This window comes from Podarcis pityusensis, assembly GCF_964106645.2.
Source record: "Podarcis pityusensis genome assembly, chromosome: 6".
Lineage (NCBI taxonomy): Eukaryota > Metazoa > Chordata > Lepidosauria > Squamata > Lacertidae > Podarcis > Podarcis pityusensis.
Genome location: NC_138030.1, coordinates 63,655,256 through 63,680,389, shown reverse-complemented (window position 1 = coordinate 63,680,389; position 25,134 = coordinate 63,655,256). Strand labels below are relative to the sequence as shown.

Here is a 25,134-nt window from a genome sequence, read left to right as displayed (position 1 = left end):
TTCAAGTATATTGCAACAGTACAATACTCATAATTCTGTTTTTACATAACTGTAAGCTGTTACTGTAATATTTTATAGTAATTATGTATTTTGAGTGACTTCAAGCTCTCTGGTTTTCATTAAGGTACTTTTAATAACATATCTTGTCTGTAAAACTGGATCTATGCAATGAATAAATAAAACATGCTGTTTAATTTTTTATTAGAATATATCCCTTATGTGTAGTGACCTACATCCGTCAGTTTTGATAACATTGGAGACTTTACAGGCCTTAATTAATTTAGAGTGACGGAATGTCACTTGATTTCTTTCTTTTTCTTTCCAATATTCTTTAATTATTCCTGTCCTCTTAATTGCCCAGGAGTAAAACTGAAGATTGACCCAATACAGATAATGTATCAAAGTGAATTGTCATGTGAGTTAACACTCCTTATTCTTTATTGTCAAATTGACAATAGTAGGTTTGCTATATTTAACTCATAATTGATATTAGGACCATTTATCAGCGTGAAACTTGATGTTTTATTCAGTCTAATTACTGATTTAAAATCTTCTTTGTTTGTTTATTCATTTAAATAGGAAACACTCCTTTACATCTGGCTGTGATGCTGGGGCATAAAGGTTGGTAAGACTTCATTTATATTTGCTTTTAAAAAAATGTATGCAGCATCAAACGTAGCAACTAGAGCCTCCAGATCATATTTCTCAAAACAAGGAAAAGGGAATAACAGAGCAAACAAGGGGAGAATTCACCTTCTCATAGCTTTCCCTAGATCATGGTGGTGGTGGTGGTGGTGGTGGTGGTGGCTGTTGGGAACTGCAGTTAGATGAAGAAGAAACACATCTCTTTCACAGAGCCCTTTGTGAAAATGCAGCCAGTGCTGTTTTACTGTGAGCTGGGGGCATGGTCACGCTTGTGCTTTTCAGTGCCCTTTGCTTCTGAATGGCAAGAGCTGCTCAGAAGGTTGTGGGGAGGGGAGTTCCCTTCACATGTCTACCTTGCCCAGTCCTGAATCCTTACCATTGTTACTTTATTGCGAGGAACAAGAAGGGGCACAGAGAAAAGGGTCTGTATTGCCCCTTGCTTGTCTTGCAGTGACTTAAGAGAAAATTCCAAATAAATTGGAATGAAGTATGGTAGGCAGAGAAGCTATGAGATGCTGTTCAGAACTATCTGCAAAAAGTTCAGAAAAATTAATGAAGGCTGCTGCCTTCATTTCATTTTCTCCAGGTCCAGTCAAGTTAGGAACCAGGCTAGTCATAATAATTGGTCCTAAAAGCTAGAATATTAATAATGGAAATAATGGAAAATATAATGGAAAAAGACTGGTCCCTCTTTTAAAATCAACAAAGGCCATATCATAGCTTTTGTAGAACAGGGGACTGTGGACTATGAGAGAGGCTTTTCCAGAGAGGATAAAATAGCTGCTAGCAGGTGCACAAGTACCTTCATTCTCTGTTCAAGTCCTACCAATGCAACATAATGCAGTGTACATTACTGGCAGATGTGGAAGCTTCTAACCCTCTGCCTCTCCAGTTACTGAAATGCCTTTTCAGTATTAAATAGGTGTTGGATAGAAGATTCTCAGGTTATTAGAAATTTGTAACTCAGACCCTGTGGGATAGCTCAGTCAGAAGAACATTGGGCAAAAAGATTCCTGCATTTGCCAGTTAAGTAATTTTAGTGGAAAGTTCATTTGTTATCCTGAAGGCATTGCTGTCATAACCATCAACACTGAAAGCAGATATTCTCTGGGAATTGATTCTTGGATAAGTAGATCCTAGAAACAAGAACACTGCAGGTGCTTTCCCACTTAATGTCTGCTGTTCCCTTACTGTGAAAGCGGTTGTTCTCCATTAATTTCCTTTCCACCCTTTACCCTCAGACTCCAGGATCAAACTGGTTACTCTATGAGGCTCAGCTCTGTCTAGAGCCACTACAATCTGTATTCTGCACTTAGTACCCTATTGTCAAATGTCCTCAGCAAAATTGCTTTGTCATCTCTTCTCTACTTATGCTTGACTTTACTGCTTTTGATACTGCTGATTACCCTCTTATGCCTGAGGTTTCTCTGACTCTTCCTACTAATCTAATACTCTTTCAGCATTTCTGCTGGGGAGAAGCTCTCACTTTCTGCTTTCACCCTCTCAGCCTGGTCCTTAAGATTCATACTACATGCTCTGTTATCTTTCCTCTGATTTGCATTGTGTGTTCTTTTTTTTTTTTGCCAATGTCACTACCTCACCCTCTTGTTGATTTTTGTGCTGCTCAGGTTTATTTGATTCCTTCCTCTCCTTTGCACCCATATTTGGTCTTGGCACCAAAGCATCTTATTTTAAGATATTGTGGCTTCCTTTGGTGGGTGGGATGGTGTTTGACTGCCTTTTATGTTGTTTGGCATCCGCCTGTCTCAGGAGGCACTGGAAGAGTATGCCATGAAGTCAAACCATTGGAAATCAATATGGGAGAGGCATGTTTTGTTTTAGTTTGGGTAGTTGAAAGTGCCTGGTTGTGCTGATGCAGGTGTACCATGGCTTTCATTTTGTTTTAGGTTTATATTCGTTTCATTTTAAGTTGTTTTGAGTTTACTTTTTTTGTTTAAAAAGGCAGCTTTTATTTCTTGTTCAAGTAGAATAGCAGTGTAGCGTAGGATATAAAGTTCTTTGTAATTCCCAATAAATTTAAAACTGTTAGCCATAAGTGTTGTCTCCATTCCTCATTTTCCACTGGACTCCTTGGTTTACTTGCCTAGTTAAGATACAGCGCCAAACAATCCCATCAGCTCAGTATACTTTGTTTAATTAGGTACGGTGGATTCAGGTTAGGTTTCCTCTATGGCAGTCAAGACTGTTGAAGCATTTCCTGTTAATCTCCTGTTGCTGTTATTTGTGTATACATAGGGAGTGAAACTGCTCTTAAATATTTTTGATTGACTTGCTCAATCAAAATAGTTCCTAAAGGTATATATCACTAAATCATCATAGTACCACAGGTTCTATCTTTTTCTCCCAACCCCCAGGAATAGATTGTGCGATGGGGGCACTGCTCAGGGGACTCTGGGAATTGTTGAAAGTCCGTCTACCTCCCTGTCCTGCTGATGGAAGCCTCTATTGGATCAGAGACTTCTGTCAGTAGAAAGACATCATTTGGATACAATTCAGACACTAGGTTGTACCTAGCTGTGGCTGCAAGACTAACCCCACTTAACCTGTGAGTAACCACCATTAAATTCAATAGGAGTAGACATAGTTAAGAATGCAGCCTAAGTCATAGAACAGATCTATTGAAATCACGTTCACTTAACGTTAACCATGAGTATGACTTAGTCAGATACCACCCACTAGATTTTGCTTTGCACCAAATGCTACATAAACGGTTTCAAATGCAAAATAGGTCATTGGTTAGCTTGATTTTATGTGCTGCTCAAACTTCAGTAAGTTCAAAACTTGTTTACGTCAGTATTTTTTTCAAATGGTAAGTGGCTCTTCACAGAGAAGCAATCTGATGGTCTTATTTGGAAAATAATTATTGTCCCATACTTTGTTATAGAATGTGCCCACCTGCTTTTGGCCCACAATGCTCCTGTGAAAGTGAAAAATGCTCAGGGATGGAGTCCTCTCGCAGAAGCCATCAGCTATGGAGATAGACAAATGAGTAAGAAACTGTCGCTCTGGTTGTCTGGACATAAATACACGAAATCCATTTAGTCATTAAGATCAGCTTACTGCAAATTGTGACTGAAATGTGTAGAGTCATACCTCGGGTTAGATATGCTTCGGGATGAATATTTTTGGGTTGCGCTCCGTGGTGACCCAGAAGTAACAAAGTGCGTTACTTCCAGGTTTTGCCGCTCGCGCATGTGCAGACGCTCAAAATGACATCATGCGCAAAGTGATGTCACGCACATGTGCGGAAGCGGCAAATTGCGACCCGTGCGGACGCGGGTTGCGTTCGCTTCAGGATGAGAACGGGGCTCTGGAATGGACCCAGTTCGCATCCAGAGGTACCACTGTAGATCATGAACACCTAATCTTGAGATAATTTGTAAAGGCAAGTGCTCATGTTAGGCTTTTCTGCAGATTGTCCAGGATAATTCCAGGTCCAGCTCAAGCTCCTCATATTAAGGTTTACACTGGTACTAGCAATAAGTATGACTATATCAAGAGCAGCATTGCACCTTTGTTGTTGTTTGGTAGGAGTTAGTCAACCAGCAAGTGTTGAAATCCATGCTGTTCGGAGTTCTCATTCTTTAAGAAGGCAATGTGGTGGTGCTACATTATCCTGCTTCTCAACTGAAATGTTCCCAAATTATAAAAACCTGACTTGCTTGATTTACCTTGCTTCTCGAGCTTTTGTAAAGATAAAGTCTTTCATGACTAATGAATATCATTTTCAGTTCAGAGCCAGTGTGGTGTAGTGGTTAAGAGCGGTAGTCTCGTAATCTGGGGAACCGGGTTCGCGTCTCCGCTCCTCCACATGCAGCTGCTGGGTGACCTTGGGCCAGCCACACTTCTCTGAAGTCTCTCAGCCCCACTCACCTCACAGAGTGTTTGTTGTGGGGGAGGAAGGGAAATGAGAATGTTAGCCGCTTTGAGACTCCTTAAAGGGAGTGAAAGGTGGGATATCAAATCCAAACTCCTCCTCCTCTTCTTCTTCTTCTTCAAATATAAACTTTTAGTTTTATTTGGCACAAATTACTGAGAGTTTGATTTAAAATGCAAGCTACTCTTGCTTAATATGACGTACGTATCAATTTTTTATTTATTACATATAACATTCCAAAGCTGTATTTACAACTTTTGCATTGCTACTTACATAGAATGTTCAGGATGGGTGATTTATTCATTTAATTATATACAAGTGCAATAGAAAATAGCATATCAAATGTTATGCTGTAGGTTAGCAGTTAAGTGTGCCTGATCAATGGTGTGTTGATGTACAGCTCCAGAACTTAAATGAGGGTTTATTTTAAGCATAAGGAGCATTAGCATTATGGTCAAAGCTGGGAGGAGCATGTTTGTACCTGAATTTGGAAATGTCTTAATGAAAACTCCCCTACAGAAACCCCAAATTGCTGTTTAAATTCCTTCAGAAAACAGTCTGGGAATTGTATGCCAGAGGTTTTGAAGAGGAAACAACATTGCTGTAACTGCTTCATTTCCAAAAGGCAAACTCTTAGGGAAAGCACACATGTTGGCTTTGTGCATGTTTATGAGACTCCCAGTGGTCTCTGATCCAGATTACTGATTAGATCACACTTTCAGTAACACTGAAACACTTAGTATTCCGAGATCTTTCACTTGCCCCATGGAAGCTTTGTATATTTGTCTCTGAATGGTAGTATATGGCCTACTGTTGTCAGTTTACTTCACTGAACTTTGTTTTATTTATTTGACAATACTGCTTAAGTAATGAAAAGCTACTAATTGACCAGAGCCGCCTCTGCCATTAGGCAGACTATGGCGGCTGTCTCAGGTGGCAGAAACCCCCAGTATGGCAGCCCCATGGGCACCCTGCCCATGCTGCAGAAGCGGCACCAGTATCATCCAAAATTATGTGAAATCTTGTGGAGGGTGCAAGATCTTGTGCGATTCCAGCAAGATCTCACCTGTAATTGGTGCTGATGCCGACGCTGCTTCTCTGCCGGCAGTAGAGGTGGCCCTGCAATTGATGCTGATTTCTCTTTTGCCACCAGCCATTACAAAAGGTAAAGGCAGCTCCCAGCTTAGTGGATGCTTAACATGATTGCCTTTACATTGGACTTACAGTGTATTTATTTAGTTACAGCACTTCTAAGGAAACTGAAACAACAGTCTAGGGAAAGTGTTGAGGAAAAGCGACCTCGGTTATTAAAAGCTCTGAAAGAGGTAAGTTTGTAAGGATTTTTCCACCCACATTGGAGAGTATGGAGTCATTACTTTTCAAACAATTTGTGTGTGATTGCCATTGTGTCTTCATTAAGTGCAAACAACTCAACACAGGCCTCTATTTCTGGGAATTGCTGGCTGAATTGCATATTGCTTGCTTGTCTGTGTCTTAGAATGACTGACCTGTAAGTGACTTATCTTGCAGCAGTGACCTCTTCCCTACTTAGAGAAAGGGCTTGGTGACTGGATATGGCCTATGGGTTGTATGTTCTAAATTCCGGGTGTGGAGTTTTAGTGTTAAGTCTCTGCTATGGATCGTAATTGTGATTTTAAAAATTAAGTTTCACTTTGGAAAAAATTATGTTTCTATTTTGGTTTTAAAGCCAAGTTAATAATGCTTTGTTTACATGTAGCTTCTGCATTTTGAAGTTGCAGTGAAATTGGAAGCTGATGTAAATATGTTAAAATATTTGAATAGCATTTAAACTGTGAGCCAGAGATCAGTTCCTAACATACCATAATTATTGATATAAGGAGAGAGACAGTTTCCATTTGAGGGAAGGAAAAACTGCATTTGACAGTTTCCATTTGTCATGCTAATTCCCATGGACAGAGAAGGCCTGTTTTAGAACTTTGTACATAAACTGGGTACATAAACTCAGTGGCTCCAATTCAAAGCAAGTTTTTCTGTTATATCATGCGTTCTCCAGCTACATTAGCTGCTTCTAGGTATCCCTTGCCCATGTACTTTAAGAGGTGCCACAGGTTCCTCATTTTGTTGATCTGGGTCAAAGTTGTTTAGCTTAGCTAGCATTTGATTCCCTTGCTTCAGAAATAACTAGCTCTTCAGAAGAATGGCTTCATATAGCGATTATTATCTTGCACAGAAGGACGTTTTCTACAAACATAAGCTCTCGGTTAAGGAGCAGCTATCAAAAATTGTCACCTACACTGACTGCTTTCAAAGGAGAAATGTATTGCTAAAAAAATAGCTACTCTTTGAAAAATAACTTTTAAGAAGCCAAGCTGTTGTAGTTGTAGTAAAATAATTTATACATTATATTTGATTGCAAGGTTAGCTTGATTCAGATATTGTATAGTTTGGGCTGTTATTTTGATCGTGTTACTTCTGTACTTCCGTAGATAAAACAAGTAAGACTAATTTACATTTTTTCTTCTACTTCTTCTTTTAAAAAGCTGTTAATGTGAAAAGTGTGCAAATCAAATCTTCAATTAATACACACTTACCCCAAAGTTTAGCATGTCCAAATGAAAGTTATGGTTGCTAGCATTTCCTGGGTGGGTAGACATGAAAGTAGTCATCAGTTTCTTAACATTTAACAGAAATTCTCTTTCTCTCCAGCTAGGTGACTTCTATCTTGAACTTCACTGGGATTTTCAAAGTTGGGGTAAGATTTTAAAGATATTTATGGAAATCATAGTTGTAGAGTTGGAAGGGGTCACGAGCGTCATCTAGTCCAACTCCCTGCAGTGCAGGAATCTTTTTGTCCATGACCCTGAGATTAAGAGTATTGTGCTCTGCCAACTGAGCTATCCAGTCTAAATACTTATTTCTCCAAAACAGACTTGTTATTTGAAATGATTGGATTTTCTGTACTAAACTTGTTGTAGATAGTTATGCAAAAGCACAAACATAGTTGGAGTTTGATCCAGACATCTTCCACAAATCGAAAGGTTCTTTCTGTTCACAGATGGGACTCTGATCCCATGGGGATTTGTGGCTGGGTTATTCCTGCAGATGAAAGGAAAATGTAATTTTTGTTGATTTCCCCTACATGCCCAGTGCCACTTCCTACACAGTTCCAGAAGGTCACCCAACCCTTTGGATCACATTTTTGGGGGGCATAGGGTGCTGCAGAGGAAAAGAAGAGTCTCCTCCCCACAGGACCATCAAGTAGTTTGAGTTCCACTGAAGACATCTGGATCCAGCCCCTTTGTGTTTGTTAATTTTGGTAGTGCTTGATGGTGATGTAATATTTCTTGATCCCTTAAGAGATTGGGAGCATTCTCTAGATTCCCTGTAACCTCCCTCCCCGCAGTGAGGGAACCACCAGAAGGCCCTTGGAGCTAGATCTCAGTGTCTGGGCTGAATGATGGGGGTGGAGACACTCCTTGAGGGCCAAGGCCGTTAAGGGTTTTAAAGGTCAGCACCAACACTTGGAATTGTGCTCGGAAATGTACCGGGAGCCAATATAGATCTTTTAGAACCGGTGTTAAATGGTCCCAGCGGCTGCTCTGAGTCACCATTCTGGCAGTCACATTCTGGATTCGTTGTAGTTTCTGGGTAGCCTCATGTGGAGTGCATTGCAGTAGTCCAAGCGGGAGATAACCAGAACATGCACCACTCTGGCGAGACAGTGTGTAGGCAGGTAGGGTCTCGGCCAGTGTACCAGATGGAGCTGGTAGACAGCCGCCCTGGACACAGAATTGACCTGTGCCTCTGTGGACAGCTGAGCATAAAATATCAAAAGTGCTATCCTACTTGTCATAATTCAAACAACTGAAATGTGTTTTGCCACTTTTTGGTGGAAGAGATTACATTCTTTAAATTAGTTACAGTTCTATCGGCTTCAATTCTAGTGGAGCTGCTGGATCAGACTGAAGGCCTGTCTAATCCAGCATCCTGCTTTCCACAGTGGTCAGCCAGATACCTCTAGGAACCCTATAAGCAGGGCATGGAGCAATAGGCCTCTCGTGTTGTTAATCTGCAGTGACTGGTATTTGGAGGAAAGGTGCCTGTGGGCACTGGGTGTACTATACAGCTATCATGATTAATAGCTTTACATATGGCTCTGTTTTAGTTGCTTTGTTGGATGTGTTTATATATGATGTGGTTGATAGTTTTTTATTTTGTGTGTTGTATGCTGAATGGATACATTAGAAGGACATTAATGGTAACAGGGTGTTGTTTTTACCCTAAATGCAGTGCCTTTACTTTCCCGAATCCTGCCTTCTGATGCATGTAAAATATACAAACAAGGTATAAATATCAGGTAAGAATAGTCTTCACCTTTGAAGGGTTACACCGGGGATGGGGAACCTGTGGCCCTCCAGATGCTACTGGAATTCGACTCCCATGATCCTTTACCAGTAACCATGCTTACTGGGGTTGATGTGAGTTGTAGTTAACAACATCTGAAGGACTACAAATTACCCATCCCTGGACTGTACGAAATGTAATGATGTTAAAATATTGAGTTTTAATTCTGTTGCCAGTGTCTTCATGCATTTCCAAATTTCATACCCTGTTGTGATGTGGGTGAGGAGGATAAGATGTAGAGGCCGCGCACTGCACATTCACAGAGCCTTTTGATCTGTGTTTCCTTTGCAGTCACCTTAATGTTCCAAAACGTTGCCCTGCAGAGTGGCATTTAACATGGTGTAAGGAGTTGCAACTAAGAGGGAAAATTGCACAGCCCCCTGCTGGTGTGGAGTTGGGCTCATGAGCTTGAACTCTTTAAAGAAACTCTACAAGTATTGGAGTTTATTACAAAAAAAATTATTTAAAGAAGATAACTGTAGAAGAGTTACCAGTGGTCTGCATAGCTGTGTTTACATTGTTGGCCTGCTCATAATTGGGAATCTCCAGATAAATGGAGTTGTGCATGTTTTGCCGCTTTATCCCAGGTGCTGTGATGTGATGTTAGTGTGAGCTGACTATTAACTCATTACTGAAATGCCTTTTATTGAGAGTCATGATTCTCTCACAATTAATGTTCTCAGCTCTCAACTGGACAAATGATGAATAAGATTTGTTCTGTAAAGTGGCTCGCTCTACCCCTTTGTGAATTACGTATTTGACTTTTTTAAGGCTAGTGCTTGCTTCGGGACCATCTTCAGCACAGTCTCCTTAAATCCTGTGAATATTGCATGGCTGCTTCTAAAACAAACACCTGTAGCCAAATATTGGCATAGCTGCCTGTTAGGTGATTGGATGATTCTAAACAAGTCAAGATGACTTTGGGTTTCTTTTTAACTAAAGATGTTGCTATTTAAGCAGGTTTTTGTCAAAGAGAAATTTCCACATCTTGCTAACTTTTAAAATAAATGGAATATATATTTTGTGTAATACTGAAAGAAGCAAAATAAACTTTTCGGTCTGGCTACATGCTTAATCCAATGGAAATTTTCCACTACCTTCTTATCTGAGTGAGATTTCAGCACTACTGTTAGCTGTTAAAATTCACCTTATTGTACTGTGTGTGGAGAATTTTTCATATACAGGAATTCCCTATTCAGACATGTATCATCAGCAAGTTTGTTCTTCTGCTAAAGCTAAACTTCTCCGACTTACCTGCTCTGATCTTGTGAATTTACTAGAATTCTCTGAACAGAACTTGCATAGTAGTGGTGGCAGAAGTTCTCTGTTGTAGGAATATTTTCTCTTGGTGGAGACTCAAAAGATTTGATAGGACAAGATCTTATTGTATATTTTGGGTTGTATGCAATGAAATCCGCATGGAAGGGAGTGAGCTGCCTCATCCCTGCCTCTCCCAGCAGTCAGGAGACCTCGCTGGGCTGTAGCACAGGATGCTGTGGGGAAAGCGGGCAAGAGAAATGATCGCTAAAAATTGGTTAGAGGCATCTTCTGTGAGCAGAAGCTCTTCTCGCTGAAAGTGGCCACACAGTTTTTGCTGCCGTCTGTCACATTTTAGCCCACCCCATTCAGCGGATGGTTAAAAGTCATTTCGAGGGTTGTAGGCGACCCCAGTTGTGCAGGGTTCTAAATTACTCCATGAGTAGTAAGTCTACTCCATGAGTAGTAAGTCTACTCCATGAGTAGTAAGTTTACTCCATGAGTAGAGGAGGCTCCCTGCTTCATACCTTACCCTCTTCTTTTGGAGGGTGATGGGCAGAGTAATGCAGGGGGCAGATCTTAACACACTCATCCCTGCTTGTATGTTGCCTTTGCACACAGATAGCACACCCAAACAGGGCTGATTTCTCTTTCAAATCTTGCTTCTAAAAAAAATAATCAAATCTCATTGGTTATTAGTACAATTTTGTGAACTAATATTCTGGATCAGCTGAAGTATTGGAATGTTCCCCCCTCCCCCAGGCTTGACACAACACTCATAGATTTTACTGACATGAAGTGCCAACGAGGGGACTTGAGCTTCATTTTCAACGGTGATGCTGCACCCTCTGAATCCTTTGTAGTTTTAGACAACGAACAAAAAGTTTACCAGCGAATACATCACGAGGTAAGCTGCAGCACCGCTAGTAAAAATCTTTCACAATGCTACTCAAAAACAAAGCAAAATATGTTTCCTGCTGTTTTGTGCCCCAAATAAATGACTTGTTTTAAAAATGTACAAGGTAGTTGCAAGATATTGTCATTCCAGTATCAGACATGTAAGGCTGCAGTCCTCTGTGCCCTTACTTGGGAGCTCTTCCATTGAACACAGTAGATATGTATGGAGGAGGGCTATAATTCCACTGCCGTTTTTTCTCTTATGTTTAGTATTGCTTTGCAGGATACCTAGTTGCTTAACAGTTCTGCTGCAAACAATATTAAAACTCCTTTCCCATATAGATTGCTAATGTCCTCCCAAAATATATTTATTACTTACGTAGCAGTGACAGTAATACGATGTACATCTAGGGTCTGAGAAATCAGAAGGCTGCAGAAGACTACTTTACGCAGAAGGTTTCCAAAGGCAACATGTGAATGTGTAGCTTTAGAAAGAAGCTGAAATGGAGAGTAATCTTGTACCTGAGAATGTATATCAATGGGAGATATGGTGTACTCATACTCGCAGTGGTTAAGACTGCTACCTAATGGAATTATTACTGGAAGGCTTCTATTTATTTCAGGCAGAAATTGGACAGGGAGAGGATAACAAATCTGTTTAAATAATTTGGGTTTTTTTTTAAAAAAAAAAAACACAACCAAACCACAATTAATATTCTTCCTTTTTTTCAGGAATCTGAGATGGAAACAGAGGAGGAAGTTGACATTTTGATGAGCAGCGATATTTATTCAGCAACATTATCAACCAAATCAATCACCTTCACACGTGCCCAAACAGGATGGCTTTTTCGAGAAGATAAAACAGTAAGACTTTTTAATAACTATTTTAAGACATCCATCCATCCTGTGCTAGTGTGCCCCAGGGAAGACGTCTGTAAGGCAGGTGAAATGTGGGACAAACATATACCGTAAATTTCGCTCCATAACACGCAGTTTTTTTCTCCTAGAAAGTAAGGGAAAATGTCTGTGCGTGTTATGGAGCGAATGCCTACAGATGGCGGGGGAATCTGCTGCAGTCGTGAGCAGTCCGTGGCTCGCTTTGAAACAGCAAAGTGGGTGTAAGCGGCTCCTGTCAGCTAGCGGAGCCGGGGAGGAGGGAGAGAAGCAGAGCGGGGTTGGCTGCTTTAAAACAACCCCTGCTCTCTGTCCCTGCCTGCAGTTTTTTGCTGTCCGATTTTGCATTAGCCACTGTAGGAGCTGTGTGTGTGCTTGAGCTATCGTTCTCCTGCTCCTGCTTCCCCTTCACTCTTCCAGCGCCCCTGCGACTTTAGAATTGACACTCTGTGTGTCTGTGTGTGTGTGAGGGCTCCTTCTCCTTCTCTTGCTTCCCGTTCACTCTCCCTGCGCCCCTGCGACTTTAGAATTGACACTGTGTGTCTGTGTATGTGTGAGGGCTCCTTCTCCTTCTCTTGCTTCTGTTCACTCTCCCTGTGCCCCTGAGACTTTAGGATTGACACTCTGTGTGTGTGAGGACTCCTTCTCTTGCTTCCTGTTCACTCCCCCAGCGCCCCTGCGACTTCCAGCGCCCTGCGACTTTAGGGCCAGTTCTCTCTCTCTGTGTGTGTGTGTGTGTGTGTTTTGACCTCACTGCGCTTGTTGGGGGAGAGTGTTGGTCGCAATTTTTCTTGATTTGTCTCAGAGTGGTTACTATTGTGGTTTCCTTGCCGGGGAGGAGGGAGAGAAGCAGAGCCTGCTTGTTTTAAAGGAGCAAAGCCGGAGAGGAGCCTCTCCTGCATTATTAGCAGCATCCTTCTCCACACCCCCCACGTGTGCTCCTTGTCCCTTGAGTGCTTTTCCTTCCCTCCCCACTTAAAACATGGTTACAAAGCACAGATCCACATGGATCCTCAGGATTTTTGCACTGGGTCACCCCACATTCACCATCAGATCACATAGCACGTCCATGGCTACAGCCTGCACCAAAAAACACCCACACCCACTGTTTCATGGGGCTGCAATGGCGCACAAATGTGGTTACAAAGCATGGATCCACATGGATCCTCAGGATTTTTGCATTGGGCTACCCCAAACTCACTGTCAGATCACATGTCTGTGGCCACAGCATGAACCACAAAAATCATACATCCACTGTTTCGTTTAGAATATTTTTTTCTTGTTTTCCTCCTCTAAAAACTACGTGCGTGTAATGGTCAGGTGCGTGTTATAGAGCGAAAAATACGGTAGGTTGTCAGTTTTGCTTTCCCAGTCATCCGGATTGGGAGAAGGGAGGATGTTAAAAGTTAGGGTTATAAGAAAAGTGAGTGAAATATATAAAAATGTGACATTAGGGGCAAGAACATAAGCAGTTGGCAGGTAGGCAATAAATGAAAAGACTAGGTGAGCTTCAGTAGAAGTTTTGCATTTTGGCTCAAATACTTCATGTGTTTTATTTTTGTGTGTTTGCAGGAAAGGGTAGGAAACTTTTTGGCAGACTTCTACCTGGTTAATGGACTTGTCTTAGAATCAAGGAAAAGACGGGAACATCTCAGTGAGGAAGATATTCTTCGAAACAAGGCTATTATGGAAAGCTTGAGTAAAGGTGGAAACTTGATGGAACAAAATTTTGAGGTACAGTTAAAAATTCTGTTTAAATTGAACATTTAACAACAGATGACCTTTTGCTGGCCTAGTTCACATGTAATGCTAAGCCAAGCCATTGCTGAGTGTGAATGTGCAAGTGTGCAGGTACTCACAGCAGAAATCGTGACCACTTCGGTCCACTCCCAGTCCTCTGGCTGCCACACCAGCTAGAGCTTAAGCCATGGTCTGGCTTAGCGTTACAGCCAAACCTAGGCACATGGTTTGTCTTGTTCCAGACAGTCCAGGAGTTATAGCCAAGGTTTGCTCTTGTCTTGATGCTTGTGATTTATCTGGGGGAGACAAAAAGTATTTCTTTTGCAGGTGGCTATCCTTAAGAAATGCTTACATTTTTTTACGCAGCTCTTCAGGCATGCTAACAAGTGTACATTTCTGTTTCATGTCTAAATGATTGGTTGCTGTTCATTTGTCAGGAATGCAGTGTTCTAATGTTGGATTAGCCCCAATTTACTCTTCTTCAGATTGGCAAATGTTGGAGGAAGCATGAGAGACAGATGTTCTTTTAGACGAGATGATGGTAGCCTACTAAGTAGTAAAGTGCTCTGATTTACAAATAATTCCCATTTGTTTTCTTTAACAGCCTGTCAGGAGGCAGTCTCTTACTCCACCTCCACCAAACACAATTACATGGGAAGAGTACATATCTGCTGAAAATGGAAAGTGAGTATTAAATACATATAGTGTGTGTATATAGCCGCTGCTACGTATATACTTAATGTCGTTTTCAAAACATAATGGGTTGGATCAGGGTTTCACATGAATTGAGTTCTTTTCATGAGACACTCCCCTGGGAGGAGGGAGATTATTTTTCACCGATTCCTCCTTTCCCTGTGCCCTGTGAAATGTCGCCCAGGAGGACCTTAGCTGTGGGCTGGTCCACTGTCCCTCAGACCTTGTGGCTGGCCGGAGAAGCAGCACCTGGGGCGGAGGAGCTGGAAGAAGAGGCGAGGGGGGCAAGTAATCCTCCTCCCCGCCATCACTTCTCGTGGGTAGGCAGAGCGAGCTCGTCCGTTCCGCTCTCTGGCCCACAGGAGCACCAGGGCGGCGGCGGCGGCGGGAGGAAGAGGCCGTGCCATGAAGCCAGAACCCGCCACAAAGCCGAGACTCCCGGCGATGGGAGGAAGAGGCCAAGTGGTGGAGGCTCTACCAATCAAACGCTGTGCCTGGTTTACCTCAGTGCGGCACAGGGACGTCTCTGCCAATCAAACACCAGTGAGGTAAACCAGGCATTTGAGTGGCAGAGGAGCTGCCGCCATCACCGGGAGTCTTGGCTTCGTGGCGGGTTCCGGCTTTGCGGAGCGGGCCGGATTTAGGACCCAAGTGGGCCTGATCTGGCTCAGGGGCCTTAGTTTGCTGACCCCTGTTCTAGGAGGTGGCGCTGCAGGCTTCAGTGGGAAGGAAGAACTGGTGAATGTTACATTTTCTTTTCACCAGGCATGAGTTTTGACTGAATCAGGGTCCCTTCCATGAGCAGAAGCCCATAGTGTCTGTAATTCCTGGGTTAAATCCTACATGTGCATTTTATTTGGCATTACAGTGGTACCTTGGGTTTCATACGCTTCAGGTTACAGACTCCGTTAACCCAGAAATACTGCTTCAGGTTAAGAACTTTGCTTCAGGATGAGAACAGAAATTGTGCTCCGGCGGCACGGCGGCAGCAGGAGGCCCCATTAGCTAAAGTGGTGCTTCAGGTTAAGAACAGTTTCAGGTTAAGTACTTAACCCGAGGTACCACTGTACTCTTCTATGTTTTTAGCTTTTCCTATATTATCTGCAAGCTGCCTTGAGTCTTGGTCCGGGGAAAAGGCAAGATATAAGCATTATATAAATATGCCTTCACCCCCGAAGGCACACTTTTCCATTGTCTCCCGAGAAAGACAGATGCCAGCCGTATAAATACGATAATAAAATAATAATTACAGGGAATCAAAACCTTCTATTTTTCAAGCTTTTTTATTAAAATTGTGTTTTTCAATATATTTAGTTTTATATATTAGTTTATTTTCATTGGACGCATACAAGCAATTTCTACAATGAGAGTATCTTTTCAATCAGAATGCATGAAGGAATCAAATATCATCAGCTCTGGGGCCTTTATTGGGGTTTAAAAGTGCACACCTGTGAAATTTAATTATCTGTAAAACCAGCCATGACACCCAAATTTATTGCATAAGGTGCTGTCCTGGGCTCACCTCATAGGTAGTCATTTGAAACGTTTAGTATAGAATTGAGAACAAAGATGAATATATGAAACCATTCTTCCTATTGCTGCAGTAAAGCCTTATTTATTTGAAAATAGAAATGTCTGCTTAAAGTTGCACACACGGGTTTTAGATTTTACGGACTGACCCCAATGCGTTTAGGTCCCATTGATTTCGATGGTGTAAAATCAGTCCCTTTCTCATGGGAATCAGATATGTCCTTTATATTTGGTGTGATTTATCTTGAAGAAAAGTAGTATGATAAGATCTACTTATCCAGAGATTCATAAAACTACTCCTGAGCTCCAAATGGTTTCATGAAAAGCAGCGTTCCGCACCCTATAGCAAACAGCTTTTGAAGGATGATTTGATAATGTGTGTAGACTGGGATGTGCATGTCAGAATGCTGTTGAATGAAACTCCTATTCCATGCACATAATATTATTGTCATTACTAGAGCTAAAGCAGCTATCTTGAATTTGGTCAGTATTAGTGGCATCAAATCAAAGCCTTTTTCATCCTAGGCTTTAACTGTGACAAGACTGCTATTTAACCCTCAACTCATGCTATTGTCTTTGTTTTAATAACATCTTAAACTGATTATATATGCCTTGTTGTTTTTACTTTTCCACATGCTTGACCAAATCAGAAGTGGTCTCTTCATTTTGGACTTTCATGGGTTTGGGGTGAAATGGTCATGAAGGCTTGACTAAACACAAGATGACAAGTCTCTAATATTGATGGACTTGGAGAGCTTTGGATGACTGGATATTTTTCAGATGCCTCAGCGTGTCCTTACTTGTAAATTTTAGAATGTGATATCTTTCTTAACACTATTCAGAGGGTTGGCTCCAGCATTCCAGCAGCGTCTCCAACTGGAGAGGATGGGGGAGATGTTTTTGCCAATTCCTCCCACCCTCCCACAGCCCCATGGGAAGATGCTGTGGAGAGTGGGAGACACCCAAACATTATCCCACCACGGGACAGGGCACTGTGGGCTTCATGAGGAAGAGTGAACTCTAATGAGACTTTTTGCTGGATCTCACTTCCTTCCAAGATTTGAGGGAGCCCTTTTCTTTGTGGAAAGATAACTCTAGATCCAATCCCAAATGTACAAGTTTAAATGTCAATATTAAAGAACAGTTCTAAGTTTCTAAACAAAATTGCACTCAAGGAAGACAGTCTGTTTCAGTATGAATTTCTTCCATATTTACACATTGATCCAGCAGAAGTTGTTTGATCACAGAAATTAGAAAGTAACATGATGGTATCTATTCCTTCTCCCCCCCCCCCCCCCTTTTTAAGGCTTCCACACTATTTCCATTTTAGTGTCCCATGGCCAGTATGGAAAGAACTGTTAAACTAGTTATCATGACCATTGGGCTCCATGCCACACTTGCAAAATGTTTTTGAAACGGTATGAGGGTTTGCTCTTCAAAGTCAAAAGACAAATTCCCCTTGGGCTCATCTGAATAGCTTTTTAGATCCTAGTCCTAGATTCTTAACTTTGTGAAATCATCCGGCCAAAGTGTGTATGTGCATTTATATTTTTCTCTTTTCTACAGACTTCTATTCAGTTGCTTTAATCTGTTAGTGCCTGGGCAGCTTGCCCGCTTGGGCAGTTTTTGCTATCTGAACTCTTCCAGGCATCATTAAACAACTTCTGTCAACTTGTTTTCCTGCACAAGAGAAATGCATTCCAATTTCTTATTGTTTTTATAAATTATGTCTCTAGGGAGGTTTTAATTTTTATTTTCTTTAACTTAGAGCACCTCATTTGGGTAGGGAACTGGTCTGCAAAGAAAGCAAGAAAACATTTAAAGCCACAATAGCCATGAGCCAAGAATTTCTTCTAGGAATTGAATCGTAAGTCTTAAACTGTCCACTACAAAAGTTTGTGAAAGGGCATGTGATTTAGCTAAAATACGCTGATATGTATAAAATTTTGCTTGTTCCAAAGACTGCAGTATAATACATTGTCATAGAATAAATGGGAAAACATGTTGCCTGCCATAGGTTCACCTCTACAATGATCCAATTCTTTTGTAGTTTCTCCAATATTCTTAAATGTAAAGTTCTCAGATTTTATCCAGATGTCTCAAGTCCTCTGTATTCTGTTCTCAAATCTATATAAAAAAATGAAGTGTGTATGATTTATTCTGCATCAAAGAGCCAAAGAGCTTTCCATGTTTTGGCAACTTTTTCAAGTAGAAGAAAAATCTGGGGTGAAGGAGGTTGAACTTTGGCTAGGAGGATTGTGGGACAAGGAATAGGAATCATAAGGGTGGGGTTGAAGTTATGGAAGTTAATGAACCCCTGCAAGAATGGGCACTGGAGGTCTTGTAAGCAACATGTTGGGTTCTGAATCCTTTCAGCAGTGTACCCATACTAGTACATTCGCTCTACTTATGATCTGAATAAGTTAGCCACTTACATAGATGCTGTGGAGGAGATGTGGAAAAAATTAATGAGAGATATTCGGAATATATAGTGACTTGGAAATGTCTAGTTTTTGAAGTGTGATGCTTTTCTAGATCTTTTATTATTTGTGTGCCCTGATGGGAAGTTTTCTGACACCTATAAAGAAAAGCTCCTAAACTGGAATTTTGGAAGATTCTTCCTGTTACGATTCAAAAGGAAGCTTGTTTTAAGCTTGACGCTTTACTACCGGAGTTCTTAATAAGTTTAAGTTTCGAAACCTATTGAAATTCTGAGATTTAAAACTCACCTAACATGAAATAAATGAGTGCTAAAACTCAGTTTTACCCAAAGGAGAAACAATCTGGAAATCCTCCTACCAAGTCATGTGAAGCTCGCTGCAGTTTGAATGCTCAGTTGTGACTGTCTCTGAGCTGCATTGGACCAAAGTTATGTGGGACTATTTAGCTTACTCTTGCTTAACCTACATTGTGCTAACAAAAATGGTTCAGTGTAATTACTTGATTTGATTCAGTGGCCATGAACAATAGCGTCTTTCCCTCGGCATGTGTCTTGGCTCAGTTTGCAGTGATTTGCTGAGATGACACCCCTCTCTTTCTTACAGTGCACTGATTAGGAGTGTGTGGGTAAATCCTAAAGCTGCTAAGAGATGAAATTGTTACATGTGTGTGTTTCCCCCCCAGGTTATTGAATGTTTTAGAAGTAATTGCACCCTTCAAGCACTTTAACAAACTGCGGGAGTTTGTGCAGATGAAACTACCACCGGGTTTTCCTGTAAAGTTAGGTGAGCTATCGAAGTGTATTTCATCAATTAAAAGGGACTGTCTGCCCTGCCAAGAACATGGATTGTATTTAAAAGCCTTTTAAACTTTGTGGTGAGAAATGCAGTGGGCTGTCACTCAGACTTTAGCAGGAAGATAGTCAGATCCTGGAGTGAAACTAGCATGCCATTTCATAGTGTACTGAGTGGAAAGTACACAGTAATAGAAAGTGAAGTTATTGCATGAGTAGGCAACTTAGGAAACACATTTAGCATTTGGAGATACAGTGTGTATGGAAGGGAGATTAACCCTTTTCTGTATGCCCATAGTCTCTGATGAAAATCACTTGTTTCCTTCATAGTCTTACTTCAAAACTAGTGAATTTTGGCCAGCGAGAAGTGCGGCAATAGAGTAAGGCTGGAGACAGCATTTCACAAGAGAGGCAAACGTGGTTTAATATCTTAGGGCCTTGTCCCCTCTGATAAAGCAGGCTAGTAGGTTTTCCCAAATATACAAAAACCTGCAGTACTATTTATCCAAAATCCAAAAACGGGATGAGTACTGTATTTTTCGCCCTATAGGACGCACTTTTTCCCCTCCAAAAATGAAGGGGAAATGTGTGTGCGTCCTATGGGGCGAATGCAAGCTTTTGCTGAAGCCTGGAGAGCGAGAGGGGTCGGTGCGCTCCAACCCCTCTCGCTCTCCAGGCTTCAGGAAGCTCTGCGCAACACTTGGAAGACCGGCGCGACTTCGCGCCGGGCTCCCAACGGTTGCGCAGAGCTGCCTGTGCTCCCGGGCTTCACGCAGCTCTGCGCAACCCTAGGGAGCCCGGCGCGAAGCCGCGCCGGGCTCCCAAAGGTTGCGCAGAGCTGCCTGCATTCCGAAGCCTGGGGCGCGCTGAAGAGCTCACCCGGGCTTTGCGCAGCTCTCCGCAAGCCTAGGGAGACCGGCGCGGCTCCCTAGGCTTGCGGATAGCAGGCTGTTTGGGGGGCTGGGGTCGGGGGAAGCTCGGGCTTCCCCCGTGCCAGTCCCGTGCCTGGGGGGGAAATAAATTTTTTTCCCTTTATTCCCCCCCCAAAAAACTAGGTGCGTCCTATGGGGCGGTGCACCCTATGGGGCGAAAAATACGGTATACACCACAAGCAATGATTCAGTTTTCAAGACGTCAGCCCTCGTGAACAAAATTCATCTGCCTGCTACCCAAAGTTTCTTCAGAAGCTTACTGGGTGTCATAGAAAACACAGAAGTCACACAGTCAGTGCCCAGGGATTTGCTGTGTTGTGAAGGTACAGAGTTACACCGAGTTTGTCAGTGCTTTAACATGGTTGGAGGCTAACATTGTGCTCTTTTCTTAACAAATGAGAACAGTGAGGAGTGCAAGTATTTGCTAGAAGTGTGAACAGAGTTGGACAATGAAGATTTTTAAAAATATATTTTCACTCTGCCCTTTAGAGCAATCTCAAGCTACTTTACAATAAGTTAAAAACAATTTACACATATCCCTCCAGAAAGGACCAGAACCACTGTAAACTCTGCCTCCAACCCCTCCTCTGACACGCTGTTCCAGACAGATTACCAGGAAGTTGAGCAAGTGGGCTGGTGAATCCTTTTCTGCCCCAAAATACCCTTTTCCATTGTGCATTGTGCCTTTTCTAACCTCCCAATCCTTTGCTCTGTTCTTCCTAGATATACCTGTATTTCCAACCATCACAGCCACTGTGACTTTTCAGGAGTTTCGCTATGATGAGTTTGATGAATCAATCTTCACAATTCCTGATGACTACAAGGAGGACCCTAGCCGCTTTCCTGATCTCTAACTTAACTGGAAAGTTAGCAGTAAATAAAAAGAAAATACCAGCATGCCACAAGGAGACAGGAGAGAGAGGATGCAGGTAGCCCACAGACATCTGTCTAAAAGTGGGTGAAGTACGAAGGGACAGAACTCGCTAAAATGAAACCAGAAAGGGAACACACCGTGAATCTCAGTCAGTTGTACCATATAGCAAGCATCCACCTAGTGTCTAAACGAAAGCTGGTCTCCTGCTGTGTCACATGCATTTATACATCCAGACCTGCAAGCATGATAGCCTGGCACCTCAGTAAGTTCCCCCTGCCCCCCCCCAAAAAAAACTTACATAACAGCTATAAGGACTGTAATTTGTTCTTAAATTTTTTACGTTTCTCGGTAATAAAAGCACCCTTGGACCATTAGCATAAAGAACGAAAATGTCTTACCTGGCTATTAGCCCTTTAAAATACCCATCTTACTTAAGCTGCTCTTATAACCTTCCTTGGAGCTTTGTTTTCATATATTGTAAATTCTGTAATATTTGTTCAGTAAATTGAGTATATAGTAGAAGGAATTGATTTTCTGCAGATGAATGAACCAAATGGTAAGCATTTAAACAGTTGCATTCATTTACTGCAATACGTGTCAGAATTAGAGCCTTCACTCTGCAGGGAATAAGGTACCTCCTTTAGCACCTTAGTGCAATTCATTGTGGTGCTATTCATATCCCCCCCCCCCCCCCGCCAACCTATCATTTCTCCAATGAAAGCTGTTACTAATCTTATATAAATCTGCAGATATCCCCTCTGCCCTCCCCACCCAAGCTGGTTGGAAATGTCCTTGCTGTGTTCGTTAGAGAGCATGCTTGGAGATTATTAAACAGCCCACAGGTTGAATCGCTGACATTCTTTTGGGTTCCTCAGAGCCATAAAAGCTGCCCATCAAACCTACTAAACTTGTATTAGTTATCCAGTAGTATTTGGGAATATATTGAATATATTACTACAATAATCTTGGTTTACACTTTCATTTCCCAAAGTGCAAACCTAGATGTGAATAGGGATTGCAATAGATTGGGGATGGAGAGTACAAAAATGAAAGTACAAGAATAATTAAGGTATTTCCAGCATGGGTAGCTACAGAAAAAAGAATGTTTGTTTTTATTCAGAAGGGTGTTTTTTTTAATTAAAAAAATTAGAATCTTCATATGGTTCCACTGTATGAAACTTGAAGAGAAACTAGCCTTTTTTGCTCTACTGGAAAGAATGTGTCCAGAATTGTCAGTACTATGTTCATTTGTATTCCAAGGCTTATTAGCTTCCAGTGATGTGTAAATGTACAGAAATGTAAATATTTTCAAAGGTATATTCTTTGTGCAGTCTAGTCCTTTTTTTCTTCTTCTTTTGGAAACTGCTCAAGTCACTTTCAGACTTAAGCCACCATGCTAGTTAACACACCCAGTGCTGGTGATAACTTGGAATGTCAAATGGGCCGAGGTGAGTCACAGTGCACAGTAAAACCAGACTCATGAGCCACATAAGCTTTGCTAGGAAAAAGGTTTCAAGCATATTCCCAGGTCCTATAGCTTTGTACTGTTGCAGTGTGCAGAGAGGAAACTCACGAGAAAAAACATCTTCATGACCTAAAATAGGGGCCCAAATGTTGGGCCCAATTCCACAAATACTGTAAATTTGTTTAAAGCTTCAATCCTGAGTGATGTTGACAGTGAAGACTGACAGTTCTGCTGGCTTAGTATATCAGTGTAGCTGCCATATTGTGGAAAGTTCCATTTCACTACCAGTATCCACTGTCAGAGGATATTGTCTGCCTGTAAATAGAAAATGAACTTTGAAGGCAGAGCTGTTTTGTCAATATTTTTTTTATATTAAAAAAATCATGTTTCCCCTGCCAGATAATTTCTGTAGGAGACATTGGATTTGAAGGTGCTTGACACTTCATGTTACCTATCCTGGGAGTATTTCATAAAACAACTGAGATGCTTAAAATGGTATTTACAATGCTGTTCTCACACCAATGGTGTGTGGTATGGGCTTGATAGGTGATGGCCACTAAACTGTGGAAATATGCAATTGGTCATCTCCTACATATGTAAAATTACTGGATAAATAATGCCAAAGTTGTTTTTCATCGAGTTTTACAAAAATAAATGTTAGCCCATGAACTGTCAGACTAATGTCTAGCAAGTGGGTCTCCTTTCACGGTAACAAAAAAAAATGAACTTTGTGCTATTCAAGTCACAACCTTGTGTCCTTCTGTGAAGAAGGGCTTAAACCGGGTGGAGGTGCCGCACCATTTTGGAGGACAGAAGTGATTTCAGAGCAATGTTATTCTGTTACACCCCTACTTTAAAGATTTCAGTTTATGTTGTATTTCATCCCATTAAAAAAAATTGTAGCTACATAAAGGGAGTTTAGTTTTGTTCCAGTAGTGGATTTTCAGGAAAAAGCAGCACCCATTGTTGCTGGCAAAACGTCTGCAAGCAGATGCATATACAAGCAGATCTCTGGTATGCATCAAGCTCCTGGTATGTCAATTCAGGTAGTTTAGCCACCCATGCAATAGGAATGTTGTACATTGACTCTGGAAAAAAACCCACCTCTGTAAAGGGAGCTCCATGCCTGCAGTAATATTCCCAAGAGTTTGCCGCTGGATTAGGAAGTCTTGGATCTGAGATTTTGATACTTGGTTATTAAAGAAGAGTAGATATAAATGAATCAAAATTATTTAGCACTTAGTAGTTAAGCACTTATATTTTCTGACATAGCAGTGTCACAGCTAGGAACTTCAGTTGGGCATTATTACTGTGTCCTGTAGAACATTTGAATCTTTCTCAAGGATTTTTTTTAATCTCACAAGGGTATTGGGAAAGTGGGGGGGGGGGGTAAATTGTGAAGCAGCATTCATGCAAACTGTGCTAAAGTATCACAATAGAAGAACCAGAAAGAGGCCAGATTATAGGTTAAGTGCCTCTTGCATGCTTATAGGTCATTGTTGGATATAACATCTGTGGGAAGCAAGAGTGTAAAGGAAGTAGCATTCTAAATATTTTAGACTGATGCAAAAGTATACATGAACTTGACTTTTCTTTGAGGCTTTTGAAACTTCTCTGAAGTACCGTATGTCCTCTTAGAAACCAAGCAAAGTGTATTGGTAGGCATAAATATGGAATCCTTTTAAAAAGAAACCCCTTGAGCTCTTCCTTAACCAAACTCAGTTTTACTGGTCTTCCAAATTATTGCTTTAACTTGTGGCAAAGGGAATAATCTTTCTTTCCAAGCAGCTGATGTTTGTCTCCTTATTTAAGTTTTAAACTGCAATTGATGGATACCTAGCAATTTTTATCAGATAGTACAACTGTGGATATAAATCTGTGCTGGAAACCTACCTTAGGTTGAAGCATAATATATTCAAAAAGTTCATTTTTTAAATATATACTTGTTGATTTTGATTCATTAAAAGTTAATTACATTATTTAAACTTTATTAACAAACTTCCTATAATGCTGCAATTTTCCTTTTGACAGTTTATAATTGTGAAAACCTAATGTCATTTTTTTTGTATATTTCATGTGTTCTTTGTCTAATCTAAACTCACCTTCACTAATAGTGTTTTTGGTTGTACCACTTAGAATAAAGACCAAAAGATGCTGTTTGCTTTTGAGACTGAACATATGGACATTTTCAGAAATCTATATTCTACCATGTGTGGACATTTCCTCCTTATTAGAGGAAGGCTAAAGAAAAAGGATGTTACAGTGTATCACTTTCACAAGGACATTTTATTGGTCAATTTTTCAATAAAATCCTCAATTTTAAGTGCATCTTTGCTGTTTTCAGTCTCTAACTTTATGGGGTGAGCCTTATATTCATCAAGATGAAATCAGCTGAGCAGCACACTCTATTGACACTTGAGTCTTTCCTTTTGAGACTAGTCAATGAGACTTGTAAAGGAGAGTGAGCTTTTTTCCCTCAGCAGGATTCTACTCAAGACGACAGCTTCAAAAATGCTTACGAAAGATCTCTTTTGGCACAGAACGTGGGAGCCTAGGAAATTTAAATCGCACAACCAACCAATTCATTTCAACAAGATATCCTCAGCAGACCTACGAAGTAAAAGATCCCTCCGAAGCATTCCCCTAGATACAAAATGCTCGTTTGTGAACAGCAGCAGATTGCTCAGTTCA

The 25,134-nt window shown here is 41.2% G+C and overlaps 1 protein-coding gene across 1 annotated transcript in view; it reads left to right on the top strand.

Annotated features, from left to right (window-relative positions):
- ANKRD13C (ankyrin repeat domain 13C) overlaps positions 1-24,771 on the top strand; it is a 29,799-nt gene extending 5,028 nt beyond the window's left edge. Inside the window, exons 2-13 of the mRNA XM_081008943.1 lie at positions 580-621; positions 3,551-3,655; positions 5,783-5,868; positions 7,232-7,277; positions 8,816-8,882; positions 10,949-11,093; positions 11,816-11,947; positions 13,550-13,711; positions 14,322-14,401; positions 17,709-17,807; positions 19,064-19,164; positions 20,828-24,771. Of these exons, the coding sequence (XP_080865069.1) occupies positions 580-621; positions 3,551-3,655; positions 5,783-5,868; positions 7,232-7,277; positions 8,816-8,882; positions 10,949-11,093; positions 11,816-11,947; positions 13,550-13,711; positions 14,322-14,401; positions 17,709-17,807; positions 19,064-19,164; positions 20,828-20,958 (1,196 nt within the window). The 3' untranslated portion in view covers positions 20,959-24,771. The remainder of the gene's footprint in view (positions 1-579; positions 622-3,550; positions 3,656-5,782; positions 5,869-7,231; positions 7,278-8,815; positions 8,883-10,948; positions 11,094-11,815; positions 11,948-13,549; positions 13,712-14,321; positions 14,402-17,708; positions 17,808-19,063; positions 19,165-20,827) is intronic.
- Positions 24,772-25,134: the final 363 nt, after the last annotated feature.